The sequence below is a fragment of the Enhydra lutris genome, unplaced genomic scaffold, assembly GCF_002288905.1.
Source record: "Enhydra lutris kenyoni isolate GAN:26980312 unplaced genomic scaffold, ASM228890v2 scaffoldscaffold43, whole genome shotgun sequence".
Classification (NCBI taxonomy): domain Eukaryota; kingdom Metazoa; phylum Chordata; class Mammalia; order Carnivora; family Mustelidae; genus Enhydra; species Enhydra lutris.
The window spans coordinates 9827620-9843641 of NW_019154127.1; the positions used below are offsets into that span (position 1 = coordinate 9827620).

General features: G+C 37.3%; 1 protein-coding gene across 3 annotated transcripts in view; it reads right to left on the minus strand.

Annotated features, from left to right (window-relative positions):
- The window catches only part of LOC111155637 (bromodomain and WD repeat domain containing 1), a 124235-nt gene that overhangs the window by 82356 nt on the left and 25857 nt on the right, over positions 1-16022 (minus strand). For all 3 annotated transcript variants that reach the window (XM_022515908.1, XM_022515910.1, XM_022515909.1), the window contains exons 6-12: positions 14912-15010; positions 14384-14544; positions 12974-13195; positions 4241-4341; positions 2881-2951; positions 1202-1302; positions 415-455 (exon numbers count right to left, since the gene is read on the minus strand). In XM_022515908.1, the coding sequence (XP_022371616.1) occupies positions 415-455; positions 1202-1302; positions 2881-2951; positions 4241-4341; positions 12974-13195; positions 14384-14544; positions 14912-15010 (796 nt within the window). The remainder of the gene's footprint in view (positions 1-414; positions 456-1201; positions 1303-2880; positions 2952-4240; positions 4342-12973; positions 13196-14383; positions 14545-14911; positions 15011-16022) is intronic.

Genomic DNA, 16022 nt, shown 5'->3' on the forward strand with positions numbered 1-16022 from the left:
AGTGTTAAACACTGCAGTTTAGGAAAGGCACCTGGAAGAAACTGGAGACCAAGAGCGTGTATAACTAAAGTGACAATTCTGTCACATGACACATCATGGTGGCTGCTAGTAGAGATTTTTTTTTTACTCAAACAAGAAACTTCATTAGCTTTACACCTAATAGTTGAGCTCCTATTGGTCATAAGACCTGGTAGAAGCTACAATTGTAAAAACCTGTGCTTAACGTGTTCCCCCCGCACTGCAGACACTTTTCATTCAGTTAATACTTATATTAAAGCGCCTGCAGTACACAAAGCCATGTATCAGCTGTACTAGTATGAACCAGAGCGTATCTGCCTCAAATCACATTCACACTGACACACGCTGCCTCTCTCTCTCTTTCTCACACACACACACACACACACACACACTTACCGATCACCATTGTTACAAAACTGGATACTATCAACTTTATCCTAAGGGCGGGGTGGGATGGGGCAGAAAACAAACACAAAGGTGATCACTCTTATTTGTAAATAAAACAACAACAACAAAAAAAAACCCACTCCATTTTTAGAACTGGAAGCACAGTTGATAGTAAGAATGTGCACTTGTGCTGCTTAGCACCATCGTTCCTACATTTACAAGCAAAATACCTAACTATAACAAGACTATAAAAAAAGAAGCTTTCCTTCTAAGTTTAAAACTGTATTTACAAAGAATTACATTTGTATAAGAATTCACATGTAGAAAGTGATTAAAGCACAAAGTAGCTGAAAACAAGGCATTACTTTGATAATTATTTACATATAAAAAATTTCTTTTTCTTTTAAAGTGATTTGGAACTATTAATTTCATAGAACTTCCTATGGGAAAAAAGATAACCTGACTACTAAGCAGTATTCCAGAATCCTAAGAGTTAACTACCTTACTATACATTAACAGCATTCTGATTTCATGAGTGTGACTAAAATGAGTAAGTCCCCTGAAACTAAATCCACCCGAATAAATTATCATAATCAAGATTTTCAACTTAAAGCTGAAATAACCACAAAATACTAGCACAGTCATATACTTAGTCGTCAATAATATCCTCCACCTTTATATATGCAATCCCTCCTGCATTTAAAATTAGAATAACAATTTTGTTAGCAATATTTGACTATGGACCAAGAGGAATATTAATGATTAGTTTATAGAATTTTATAACATGAATACTTACAGTGTGGCTTTCAAGTTCTGCAATTTTTTCAGGTGCTTCAAAACCCAAAAAATACATTCTGATTACATGATCAGTACTACCTGTGGCTAAAAACATACCACCTGAAATAAAAATGTTAAGGTTTAAAAATTCAGTGTGTAACAAATATTTGAACCAAATTTCTATATCAAATTAAGCAAGATATTTTATTCCAAAATTACGTTTATCTCAACAGATCCATTTTCTAACACACTATATAAAGACCTATTAAAATTAATATAATACAGAGTGATGTTCTAATTTATAACAAAAAACATATATGTATTTGGTCTTCATTCCTGTTTCTGCCACAGAGCTCCTAAAACCCTTGGGATTTCCCAAGCAACAACATTGATGAAAGTATCTTGATATTCATAACAAATCCATTTCACCCACACCAGAGTTTATGTTAATAAAGTGACTCTTGGAGAGCACCTAAGAATGAGGGTGCTGACTGCGAGAAGTACCAACCATGTTTAGAAGGTTGGAACTTCTGGTCCCACTTCCCTGACTTCTGAGGAGGGGGAGAAGAAGGGAGGTGAATCAATCACCAATAATTTAATCAACTGTTTCTATGTAACAGAACCTCCATAAAAACCTAAAGGACAGTGTTCAGAAAGCTTCCAGGCTGGTGAACATGTGGAGATTTGGGAAGACTGGCATGTCTAGACAGTCCATACACTTTATCCTCTGCATCCCTTCCACATGGCTGTCACTCAATTATATCCTTTTATAATAAGCTGGAAATCTGGTAAAATGTCTGAGTTCTGTGAGCGGTTCTAGCAAAATCATCAAACCCAAGGAGGGGGTCATGGAACCTCTGGTCTTTAGCCAGTCGGTCAGAAGCACAGCTGACAACTGGGTCTGACCAGGGTGGGGGGTGGGGGTCTCGTAGGACTGAACTCTTAACCTGTGGGATCACACACAGTTCTTTAGAGATAGGGTCTCAGAACAGAGCTGAACTGTAGGACACCCAGCTGGTGCTGAAGAATTGCTGGATGGTGTTGGGAAAAAAAAAAAAAAAGAACCAAATACATATACATCAGATGGAACTTAAATTAAAAGTGTACTTCAATCTGGAAATGTTCACTATCTCCCAATGCTTTATTAACTGTGGCAATGACCATATGTGCTGCTTAAGATGCTTGACAAAAGAGGCCCTGCTTTCTAAATAACTTCACGTACCTAAACCTAGCTTCAGAATACAAAATTCACTCATTCAAGTTTTCAGACTTTTATGTAAAGGGGAAAATCTCTGACTTCTCCTAAAAAGAAAGATTACCACACAAGCTCACTGTACAAGAAAAGAAAATGTGCAATAACTTCACCAAAATGAGTGGAAAACAAATTTAAACTATAAAAATCTGCAGTTCAGCCTATTCAAGAAAAGCAGAGTTTTGGTATTACCTCACACAGGGAGCTCATGTGGATACCTTAAGCCTCCTTTCCCCGGCTCTGATTACCATGAGAAATCAGAGAACAGGAGAATGAGGGGAGTAAAAGATGAGGAAAAAAGCTAATGAAATAAATATCTTGGATTAAACCTAATGAAATGGGCGTAAGTGATTTACCATCCATCTGACAAATACTCTTAGCAATAACACGATCATTCAATAAATACTAAATAAAACTAAGAAGAAAAATTACTGAAGTTATCTTACCAACACTAAAAGAAGAACAAAGCATCTGAACACCTGGTCTAGGCTTTTCCGTGAACTTCAGGGGACGTGGACTTTAAAAGAAGTTGTTTTAAAACTCATTAGTTCAACACATTAACAGGGTTTATAATGCCGGCTTTAATCTAGCATGGTTAGATGTTATCACCTCATTATACAGTAGCTCACAAGCATCTCTGCATATTCTGTTAGAGCTGGACAGAGTCCAAAGGCTCTGCCCCATCCCGGTATACCCAAGAGCCCGACCCCACAGCAAGGGCTTCACCCACCGACCCCATCTTGTAACTGAGGGGACTAAAACTCACACTGCAAGCGAACCCACTATGCAGGGTGTAGGGCAGGGTACACAGCCACGAGGAACAGCACTGCTCAGCAGAAGCAATGCAAGCCACACATGTAACTTTAAATTTTTATAGTAGCCACATTAAATGTAGAAAGATAAAATCAGTTTTATTTCATTTAACCTAATATATCCAAAATATCATATGAATATGAATAAAATATTAATGAGAACTTCAGATGCTTTTCATTCTCTATCTTGGAAATCTTCCAAAATATACTAGATACATACTACACCTTGATTTGAACACTCTTCATTAAAGATAATTTATCTGTATTTAGGTTTCCTAAAACTCACAGCTGAGAAACTAAATTCACATAGTCTATTTGAAATACACTTAAAGGTTTTGTGGTACCTGAGTCAAGTATCAGTTTTTAAGATGAAACTAATAATTAAGTTCTTCAAATGCACCACCCACATCCAAAATGCTCGACAGTCCCATGTGGCTGGTGGCTATTGTCCGGGACAGCACAGGTCTACAACCTGTCTTCTGATTCTTAAGTAATCCTCTTAAGTAATCCTGCCTAAATTTCTGAGTATGCATCTAATTATACATCTCTAACATTTTTCAAAACATTTCACATACATACAATCTCACTTTTTTCTCCCCATGAGATGTGTCCATTAAGAATAGCTGTGCTTCTTTCACACACCTCAACAGTGCACTGTAGGGGTGCCGGGGTGGCTCAGTGGTTAGGCATCAATTCTTGATTTCAGCTCAGGTTATGATCTCAGCATCATGAGATCGAGTCCCACATGCGGGTCTGCACTCAGTGTGCGGTCTGCTTGAGATTCTCTGTCTCTCTCTCCCTCTGCCCCTCCCCCTGAGCACACTCTCTAAAATAAATAAATCTTTATAAATAAACAAACAACAATTTCTGTATGTAATAGAAAAGTGAAAAGGCAACCACAATACAGAACTTCCCTTTATAATCAGACTTCATCTCAATAGACTAAATTAAACATTAAAGAAAGAAAACTTATCACACAATTACAGCCACTTACCTGAATTTCAGGGATTCTAAGTCCCACTGCCAGAAACAAACTGTTCCATCAGCACCAGTAGAGACCATGTATCTCTGGGAGCCTTTGGCCATAGGGCTAAACTAAAATGCAACAATACGGACAATTCAGTTTCCTGAGCTTCTACTGAAGTCATAGTTCACAAAGTTAACTTCAACTGACACACTTAAGTAAAACTTAAGAATTACAAAATATAGGCAATAGTATAGTGAAAAATAAAAGAAAAAAAAAGGTCTAACTCTAATTTATAAAGGTAATGTGATCTCAATAAAAGACTACTTTCAAAACTAATAACCAAGAATAGCCAGAAAAACTTTTAACAGAGAGAAAGGGGAGACCTGGTCTTACCAATATGAAAGTGTTATCACAAAGCCTCAATAATTAAAATTCAGGGGCATGGTAGGTACAGTGACAGAATGACCAATGGAAAAGTACACTCTGAAGTCCAAACTGGACCTTGACGTAAGAGCTAAGATGAAGGTGCCCTCTCAAATCGTTTGGGGAAACAATGGATCACTGCATAAATGATTTACTAACTGTGCAGCAACCTGGAAGCTATTCTCTGGACTGTACACCAGGATAAATTCCAAGGAGATCAACAACTCAAATATTTATAAAAAAGAACTAGAAATGTATTCTAAAAAAAAAAAAAACACATATGAATTATACTGTAACTTCAGAATTGAGCTAACATTTATGTTTAACAAAGTTCAACTGTGTTACACAACAAGCTAGACAACGTAAGACCAATTTGGACCAGGAGATACCCAAGAGGGCCTCATGGACAAAGAGGAAAATAAAAAAAAAAAAACAAGAAAAACACACTAGGCAAAAGAATATGAACAGAAGTACCAGAGTGAGAAGGAATATGGTATGTGATAGCAACAGAAATATCTACGTGACTGAAGTGCTCATTTTTGCAAGTGGTGGAGGAATGGGTTAACAGGTAGAGAATCTGGACCAAATAAGATCAAGAAGTAACTGCAGTCCTCAAGTAAAACCCAAAAATGTGTCGGACAGCAGTCCATCACAGTTACTGAAAGGAAACAGATAAGAAAAACAACTAAGAATCAATCCAGTTAATCTAAGAACCTTAACTGGAAGGAAGTACTCCCTTCCTTTGCCCAGAATGGGGAGGAAAGCCATGAAGAACGCCAACGCCGTGCTGACTCATGAGGCATTCAAGACAAAGGAGGTCAGCAAACAAAGACCAGTGAAAAAGGAAGAGCTGGGAAGAAATTTTTTAGGTTATTTACATAATTATTTACCATTACAGCATCCCAGAGAGATACGGTGTATTATCTGATTTATTATTTTTCTCAGGATTATGCACTTGGTAAGGGAGGTAGATCTGCACCTAATAATTTTTCAAAGAAGCTTCTTCCAAGTTCCTTCTCTTCACTACAGGAAATGAAGTGCTTTTTAAATGCCAAAAGTGATTACTTATATCAAAGCAGATGTGTTCCAGAATATGGACTAAAACTGAGTTTTGGAGGATATCCCGTTAAAAGTAGTAACCGAAGGTACTTAATAATCAAGTATTTTTGTTAATTAAAATTTCACCGTAAAATCTGTACATCTGCATAGAGTACTTGAAGAATTCTAAACCTGAATTTCTGTGGAAAAGTAACTACTTTAAGTCACCTACGTTTTAATTAAATCCAATTCTTAGATACACAAATGGCGTTGCTCTCTATTCTGCCCCTAGCTCAACACCATACTGTTTTCTCTGTAATACCTCTAAAGAATTTTTAAATACCGAGTACGGAAAAAGTTGTAAGGTCTCTTTTGATGAGGGGTTTTTTGGGAGGGGGGCGGGAGAAGGGCTCTATGTGTTTGTTTTCTTCTAAATGAACTTGATGGCATGCTAAACTCCATTAAAACAAAGCACCTGGGATTTCAAACATAAACACACTAACTTTATACCAAGACTTGGAAAGATATGCTATCCTTACATCACTGAATCTTCTGATTCAGAAGTATACTAGACATTTTGACTAATACAGATTATTCCCTCCCCCCTCCTCCGACCACAGACCCCAAGGCTCTGTCATTATTTTTAAGACCTTTCTTCATATAGACTTTTCCCATCTCCTGATAAATGCGTTTGAAGGCTTTTGTTGCTACTGTGAATTATGTTCTTACTCCACTATATCAGCTAATTAGTTATTGGTGGTTTATAGTGAAGTTTTGGTTTTAGGACATAGGTCCTATATCCATCCAGTTTACTAAGATCTCAGCAATTCTAGTAAGTTTTAATAGAATTCACCAGTGAGTCCGCTGAGCTTGGAGTTTTCTTTTTAGATTTTTTTTTTCTTTTTAAGGCCCAACAGGCATTTTTAACCTTTCAAGCCTCTCCTTTACTGTTTGTAAGTAGCAACATTCCTCAAATGCAGTATCACTGACAACCAGCCATGTTTCACTAATTAACCTCAAAGCTACACATCAGTGACCATAATACGTATTTTTGGATATTAAAAATTAAGAGTCTCACTTTTCCAAGATGGTTTAGGCAAGTTCCGCATAAAGGAAAGAGTAAGAAGTCTGATCTCTCAAAGTCGCTGGTGGCTTCGTGATTCTGTACAACAATCTCACACGGCTACTTCCAAAGTCAAAATAGTTTTCTTGAAATCTATACGTTTTGAGTAACTATTCAGCACAGAACATACGCCTGGGTGCATAGTAAGTTCTACTTTTACAACTTATTTGGTGGCAAAATAAGGACTTTTTAATATATGCTGATCCTCTGTTTTGCTATTAAAGAATGCAGTATTCAAAGTTAGTTGGCTGCCATATTAACGGCTAAATGCACATCTTTCCTGCGTCTTTATTACATGTCCATTCTAGACAAAGCTGTGGAGGGGCGATTTGTACAACATAAAACTCACCATTTTAGCTATTTTAAAATGTACAATTCACCGAGCACCTGGGTGGCTCAGTCCATTAATCATCTGACTCGATTTTGGCTCAGGTCATAATCTCAGGATCCTGAGATCCAGCTCCAAGGTAGGCTCCACAGTGGGCTCCCCACTGAGCATGGAGTCTGCTTAAGATTCTCTCTCTCCTCTTCCCCCCCGCCCTTGCCCCCTTCTCCTCCTGTCTAAACTAAATAAAAATAAAACGTACAGTTCACAACAGCACTTAGTACATTCACATGCCGTGCAGCCTCTGCCACTACCTGGTCCCAGAGCTATTATTTTAGAAGATAAACTGTAACCTGCCAAAGCATTTTCAACAGATTCTCGTGGTTTTTTAAGCGTATCATACACCCTGTCTCTTGCTATAAATGGACAGAGGTGAGCCATGTGTACCTGAATCATGACACTTCAGCCGAAGAGCCTCAGCGTGAGTCTCCTAGGACCAATAACTTTCTACTCCATAACTACAACAACCATGTCAACACTCAAGAAATTTAGTATCAATATTATGTAATATGATTCATACTGAAATTTATCCCAATTTCTCAAATGTGTTTTACAGGCTTTCTTCACTCCTAAAGCCAAGACCCAAATGAAAGCTCACACATTGCATTATACTTGTACCACTTTCTTAGCTTCCTTATACAACACTTTGCGGGGGCGGGGGGGGTCTTTCTTGAAACTAAACTTCTGAAGGATATAGGAGAACTATTTCACGGACTGTTTCTTAATTTGAATTTGTCTGACTGCTTCCTCATAAGATTCAGGTTAAACTTCTTTAACAGAAATACTACACAGGTAGATTAAAAAATATTAACTACACAGCTTTATATTAAAGGTTTATTCAGATTTTCTTCCTTTTTGAGGCAGTCTTGGTGTTTTTCTGAATATTTACCCATTATATCTTAATTTTCAAATTTCCTATGTAGCCAATTAAAATACTCTTTTTAGGGGCACCTGGCTGATTCAGTCAGAAGAGCAACTCTTGATCTCAGGGTCAGGAGTTTTGAACCCCACACTGGGAGTAGAGATTACATCAAAAAAATTTTTAAATAAATAAAATATCCTCTTTTTAATGTCTAAAGGGTCTATAGAAATGCCCCTTTTCAAATCTGACAATGGTTATTTTTGACATTTTCTTCTCACTTGATCAATCTTATAGCAACATTTTTAGTCTTTCGAAGAACTTTGGGCTTTGCTGATCCTCTCTACTGTTACACTTACTTTTTCTACTACTTTCTATACTTACCTTCCTAATGTCCTTACCCTCTATTGTTTCCTATTCTTTTTCTAACTTTCTGAGAAATACACTTGATCACTGAATTTCAACTTTTTTAAACACATGCATTGAGGGCCATAAATTTCCCTTTGGGCACAGCTTCCACTGTGTATTATTTTATGCCATGTACAAATTACTCCAAAATGTAACTATCAAAAACAATATATATTCATACCCCAAGTCACTAAGGGTCAAAAATTCAGGAGCAGCTTAGGTGGTTCTGGCTCAGGGTCTCGTGAGATTGCAGATGTCAGCCTGGGCTTAGCTGGGGGGATGGAGCACCTGCTTCCAAAAGGCCTGACTCAACATGCCTATGGCGAGAAACTTCAGTTAAGTGCCATGAATGCCATGCAACAGTCCACAGGGCCGTTTGAGTGTCCTATCAACATGACGGCTGGTTTCAATCAAGATATTAAGACAGATCAACCCTACTCAACATGGGGATTACCAAAGGGGCATGAGTCCGGGAGGCAACAATCACTGAAAACTATCTTGGTGGCTGCCTACGAAACTCTGTACCCTGCAATATGTAATATCTAGTATTTTCATTATTAATCAGCTCAAGTATTCTCTAATTTTTATTGACTTTTCCTTTAATAAATGGGTTATTTAAAAGTGTACTGTTTAAGGGTTATTCTCCTATTAATTGTGGCTGTTAGTAATTTCTGGTTTAACTGCACTACCATCAGAGAATATATACTTGGGATTATTTCAGTATTTTCAAATTTGTTGAGAACTTGCTTTAAGGGTCAGAATGTGGACAGTATTTACATAATAAACACCCCACTTATGACTATGAAGAAATGATGCAGGTATTATATGCCATGTTTCAATCTGACATCCAGGTCAAGGCCATCATTTATGTTGTTCAAATCGAGATTTCTTAATAGCATAGGCTCTTCTTTCAACTATGGAGATAAAGATATTATTCTCCCACTATGACTATGGAGGTCCATTTTACCCCATAAATTCTATTTTTGCTTCATGTATTTTGGCACCACATTCCAGAATTTAGAACTCTCCTGTCTCATGAAACTTTTTATCATTATAAATTGTCCCTTTGCCTCTAAAAATGTTAACTGCCTTAAAGCCCTATTAGCTAATATTAGCATGGTACACCAGTCATCCTATGGTTAATATTTGCTCAAGTCTTCCATCCTTTACTTCTAGCCTCCCTATAGCCTTATTGCAAAGATGGAGTTTTGTCTCTTAGTTCCGTCTGAAATCTTTGTCTCTCAATGAAACCACCTAATGCACTCACAAATAAAAATAAAGTGCTCACGAACATACTATTATCTAATCACAGCCTGGCAGCATCCTAGGACTTCCCATATTTCTTTCACTCTCCTTTCTTCTCTTCTTTTTAAATTATTCCATATTTCCCCCTCTATTAGCTTGGTAGTTATACACTCTTTTACAGTTCTTTTAGTCGTTATTCTGGAGATTACAAAAATCCACATTCATCTTATTAAAAGTCTACTTCACTTCTCAAACAATGCAAAGATGTTAAGAATACTAAAGTTAGCTCCTCCTGATATACAAGCTTTTACTACTACTATTTGTTAGTTTGATCCTATGTAGTAACTTTTAAGCCCATAAGCTACTATACTTGTATACGATCAATGCTTTTTTCCATTTACCCACATCCTTTTTTTTTCCCCCTTTAACTCTTCATTCCTTCTTGCATCTCCAAGCCTGGGATCACATTTCCCTCTCAGCCTAAAGAATACTTATAACTCCCCCCTTAAGGCTGTTTCCTTGCTAGGAAATCGTCTGAAAATGTGTTTAAAGCACTTCAGTATCTTTGATAGGTTCAGAATTCTTGATGGTCATTTTCTATTAGCACCTTATTTATTTAAATAAACCCAAATGTAAGATTATTTTCCTTTTTTTGTGTGTAGCCCAACACAGGGCTTGAACACATCACCCCGAGATCAAGTCACATCCTCTACCAGCTGAGCCCGCCAGGTGCCCTTATTAGCACTTTAGAAGGAATATTTGTTCACCGACTTCCACTGTCCTCTGGAGAAGCTAATCGTCAGTCTTACTGCTTCTTTATTTTTTCTTCTGCTTTCAGATTTCTCTGTAGAGTGATGTTCAAGAGCTGTAGTCTTCTGCATTCAGCTTCTTTACTGTGCTCAGGGTCCTCAGTGTTTCTGCAGTCCGTGGCTCTACTTCTCCAGTGCAATTTTGCGAAATTCTTGGTCTGCTGCATTCCGTCTTGCTCAGAAAATCTGGTTTCGCGCGCGGCATGCATGTGCGTACAGACACGTGGCGTCTTTTCAGCGGAGCCTCAGAGCCCAACTCTTCCCGCTGTGCTTCAATCCATTTATTTTCTTCCAACCTCAGTTCCAGTTCATTAAATCTCCAATTTCTTCAGTACTGCCTAATCTACTATTAAAACCATCCACTCCATTCTGAAATTCAGCTTTATATTTCAACTCTAGAATTTCCCTTGTACTAACTTCCAGTTCTCTGCTGCAATGTTTTGTTCTAATTAGTCGAACTTACGTATAGATACTTTCAAGATCTACCCTTCCACTCCAAGTGTGTCAAAAATTCCGCTAAGCTTTATGGCCACCTTCTCTGGACTTGGCGAATGCCTTCCGACTCATAGCTCCTCGCTTTCCTTATCCACCATATCTTGACATCCTAATTTCTCATTTTATGTACCTCAGGTATTTTCCCACCTGTGTAGCCTTTCAAGTTCTTTTTAAAAAGGAAAGCTAGTCAAACCACCTACACAGTGTCCTTCCTTCCTGCAGAATGCTCATCTGCTCTTCTTTCAAAATAGACAAAAGGTTCTATTTCTGGTTTTAATAACACTAACATTTTTGAGAATGTAAATTCTATCAAATGACATTCTATAATGCTACCCTTGAGAAAGATATACACCAAAATGTTCACGATGACTGTTTCTAGATGGTAAGATCATAGAGGCTTATTTTCTTATTTGTTATTAACTATTATCTAATTTTTCTGCAAACTATTATTATTTCCACATCTTTTCTTTTTAATATAAATTGGAAAAAAGAAAAACACCTTTACTATAGTGAAAATGGTTTCTATATGCCAGTAACAACTGGACAAAGAATATAAAAAAAGGTTAGTAACTAAAATTGTGTACTTGTTTGACTTTGAACTTTGGTAACCACTAACAAACTTCTGATATATAATAACTTACTACCACCCAATCAGACTTTTCAGATATCTTTGGTTGGTGATAACTGAATGTGGGCCCCATTACCAAAGGAATGGGTTTCAGGAAAGACCAGAGCTCCAGTTTCACACTGAGGGATTCCATGATGGTTTGAGGACAGACACCAGCACAAAGCCACAAGTTTTCTCATTGGCTGCTATACTGGCCTGGAAGTTTGTATCAACCAATGTCAACTACGGAACACACAGTGAAGATCTGAATAAATGTTCAAACTATGAAAACTTCTAGAGAATTTCTTGCCTTAAAATAAAAAGGCATGGGGCACCTGGGTGGCTCAGTGGGTTAAGCCTCTGCCTTCAGCTCAGGTCATGATCCCAGGGTTCTGGGATCGAGCCCTGCATCGGGCTCTCTGCTCAGCAGGGTGCCTGCTTCCTCCTCTCTCTCTGCCTGCCTCTCTGCCTACTTGTGATCTCTGTCTATCGAATAAATAAATAAAATCTTTAATAAATAAATAAATAAATAAATAAATGAAAAGGAACAGCAAAAACCCTGCTTAAAGTTTCAAAATATAACACTATCTCAATTATGTTTGTCTTCATTCAAAAATATATCTGTTATCTTTATTCTTCAAGAGAACTGACCGGAACAGTTGAGAAAAGTGTCTCTAGTCACAGGACTCCACACATCTATTTAGAGACAACTTAACATACAGCCTGGGTGCAGTGGAACCACTCCCACAGTTTTATCCAAAATCAAATCGGAGGCACCAATGTGTCTTACAAGGCCTTACAAATCAGTATCTTCCTAACAAAACATTAATTTTCAAAAAACTGACTGAATAGCACCATTTTCAGTTCTGAATGAACTAATGGCTCTAAGACTAGGATTTGCTTTAGATACAACGTGAGGTGGATAGAGGGAAGAAAAAAAAAAAAAAACTGGCCATGAGTTAATGGGCATCTAGGGGTTCATAATACTATTCTACTTCGTGTATGTGTAAAATTATCCTCCACAATAAAGTGAAAAGATTTTTTAAATATACTTCAGCAAACTTAATCAACTTAGAAAAATCCACAGGTTTTAAAGTAGAAAAGTCATGAACCTATCCCGCTTCTAACGGACACTCCCCCAGCTCAACTACAAGCCTAACTGGGAAACAGTTAAGTTATCAGGGCTTCATGTGAAGCCCTAAGTGCACTGGACAACATTACTTCACCCTTCCAAGATCCACGGAGGCATGATTAATTACATTTTCTCTTGATTACTAAAGCAGACCACGTAATTACTATTTCTCATCTCTAAAGAGGGAGTTTTAAAGGAAAAGATCATACACAATGTGCACACTAAAGCTAGTTTACCTGTAAAGATGTGATTGACCCCGTGTGTCCTTGGAGCACAGCAACCGGGGCACAAGTTCTCAAGCACCACACTCTAATTATTTTATCACAGCTCCCTGCAGCAATCATTGTATTCTCATAGTTTACTGCCATATCTGAAATTTCTGCAGAATGACCTCTTAATGTGGATAATAGGCGACCATTGTGTGTTGACCAAATCTTCACCAAACAATCATCTGAACCCTGAGAAGAAATACACCCAAGACAAATATTAAAACAGCAAATCTTTTCTAGCATTTTTTTTCATGTTTACAGCAGCTTTATTCACAAATGCTAATACTTAGAAATAACCAAGATGTTCTAGCATTTTTAAAAATACCATTTCCAGGTCATTCAAATTAAGTATAACTCTTCTCTTTCCAAGTATATGATACTCTGTAAATTATGACTCTTACAGTCAGAACACTTACGGAGCAATAGGATTTTTTTTCTTCAAATCAAGTAACATCTATATAAAGATACCATGAAAAAAAAAATACTATAAAGTTTTCATTTCTGTGGATCAGATCACATTACAAACACTAATTTCCCAAAATTCCCCGCCAAGTAATGAGTTCAACTAAAAATTCATTGCTCACCTATTTCAATTAACAATGGTTAAATGTCAGTTTAGCTCACATCAAGCTAAATAATTTGATACGCATCAGGACAGACCTACAGTTCACAAGCTGAGTGGCAATCTCAAAAACAACTAAAAAAAAATGTGACTAGCATCCTCATTTTAAATAACCCAACAACACAGTCTCAAACTCGTAGCACCAGCCAGCATCCACCTAACTCAGAAAATTTTTTTATTATCTACTCTGATTCTCACAACTGAAAAAGGGAACTTAAACTTCTGACCCATTGTAATCGTCCCTTAAAATATGAAAACATTAGATTATAAATTTTTACATATAGTTTCACAATAATAATAAAATAATCTTTCACTGTTCAAGTAATCAATTCCCTGGATCAATGAGTAATCAATATGAATATGAATCACCTGCAGAGATTTGGATTTTTATGGAAGCTTTTTCGGTCTGTTTTGGTTACTGAACATACTAGAAACTACCCTCAGCAGGAGGTCTAGAATGGGCTGGAAGTGAAGTACTAGGCATGCGTATTTTTAAGATCCTTGATGATCACGCCCATGAACCACTCTCTAAGTCAATGTCTCACAAACACTACACAAGGCCTGGCTATCTGCATCTGAATCACTTGGGATACTTAATAAAAATGCAAATTCATGGGCCCCACACTAGATCAATGGAGTCAAAATCCCTGAGAATGGGAACCACAGAATCTACATGTTTTATATGATCTCCTACATGATTCTAATGCACACAATGCTCTAGATGATACCAAATTGAGTTTAAAACATTAACTCACGGTAAAGATTCTATGTCCTGTCCTATCAAATGCTACACAGTAAACAGCAGACAGATGTCCGAGAATCCTTCTGTGCATTTTTATATGCTGATACATAGTTCCTGGAAATGCTGTGCTAAAAGTGGAACACCCTGTGAGTTGTTTTCCTCGATGTATCTCCACTAGGAAATAAAAACAATGAAAATGGTTAAGGGAAGAGCCAATATGTAAAAAATGAAGAAAAACTCCAAAACAATTTCTAGAGGGTCACAGAATCTACGTTCATGATATGCTAAGGACACTAGTTTCTCCCCAACTCTGTTCTACTATAACCACCATTATGAGCCTCTCGTTACCATAAGATTATCTCTCATTAATTTTTATTACATTTAGTAATAACTTTAAAAAATAGTAAGTCTGAAAATTGGTACTTATTACTACTGAAACAACACTACCAGTATTTCCCTTTAAATTTTAATACAGCCATTACAAAGTTGGTCAAGAAATTAAAAGCAGGGTTTCGGGCATCTGCCAAGCACACTCACTCACCAAGACTGGGTGGGGAACCATAATTCACTGGCATTTCTGGAGGTCTTCCTCTGTGAAGAGCAGCAAAGGCAGAGCCCTTCCAAACTGTGTGCCTGCAGTCTTTAAAACGAATTTTAGATACACATAAAATCTTGAAAGTTAACCCCAAGAAAGATTTTATAGAATACTTACGTATATTGTAACAAACTGTTTATTCAAAGTTTTACCAACTAATCAACTTTAACAGAAAAGCCCTAGAGGTTTATTAGACTATTTCTGAAGGGGAAAAAAAAAAATAAGACATCTCAGATACAACAACAGCTAACATGAGTATAGCACTTTACAATGTACAAAGTGCTTTCCACGTACATCATCTCATTGAATCCTCACAACAACCCTGTGAGGTAGGTGTGATCGCCAACGCACAAGTGAGGTAACTGAGGCTCAAAGGTTCTGGGACCTTTCAAGAGACCCACTGCCAATGACCAAGTCCAGACGGACCATAAAACCAAATCTTTTGACTCTCAAGTCCTAGTCAATGCCGAGTAAGTTTTTATTCATCAATGCAGAATTACACCACACAATATGAATGGTAAGAGATCTTAATCACAAAGGATCCAGCTTTCCCAAAATGGAAATTTTTGTAAGAAAAATTTTATTTGACTTATATGAAAATCCTTAAAATGTTAATGGAGTTTTAAAATTAATTTTCGCCAATATTACCATGACTTTAATCTCCTTAGGAAATATTGACAAAATTAAATGGCTTTCCTCTTGTTTTAGGATCATGGATAAGCCTTTACCCAAGAGCACATACACAGGATCTGTGAGTGTGAACACTAATTCTCGAGTCCCGTCCCTCTTTGAACTATCAACAAATACACTGAGAAGAAACATCTGCCCCCTCTAGAGGAGATCGCAGCGGAACACAGGTTATGCTGTGCCAGGAATTAGCTTCTTCACAAATGAAAGAGGAAGGGAAGGAAGGCATCATATAAACCTCTACTGAGCCTCGGGTGCCCCAACCTAACACGCACATTACTGTTTACATGAACGGATTCATTACCACTATCGTGACCAAAAAGCAGTTACAAGGCATCCTCTCTTGACACCGGTACAAAACAGAGAAATA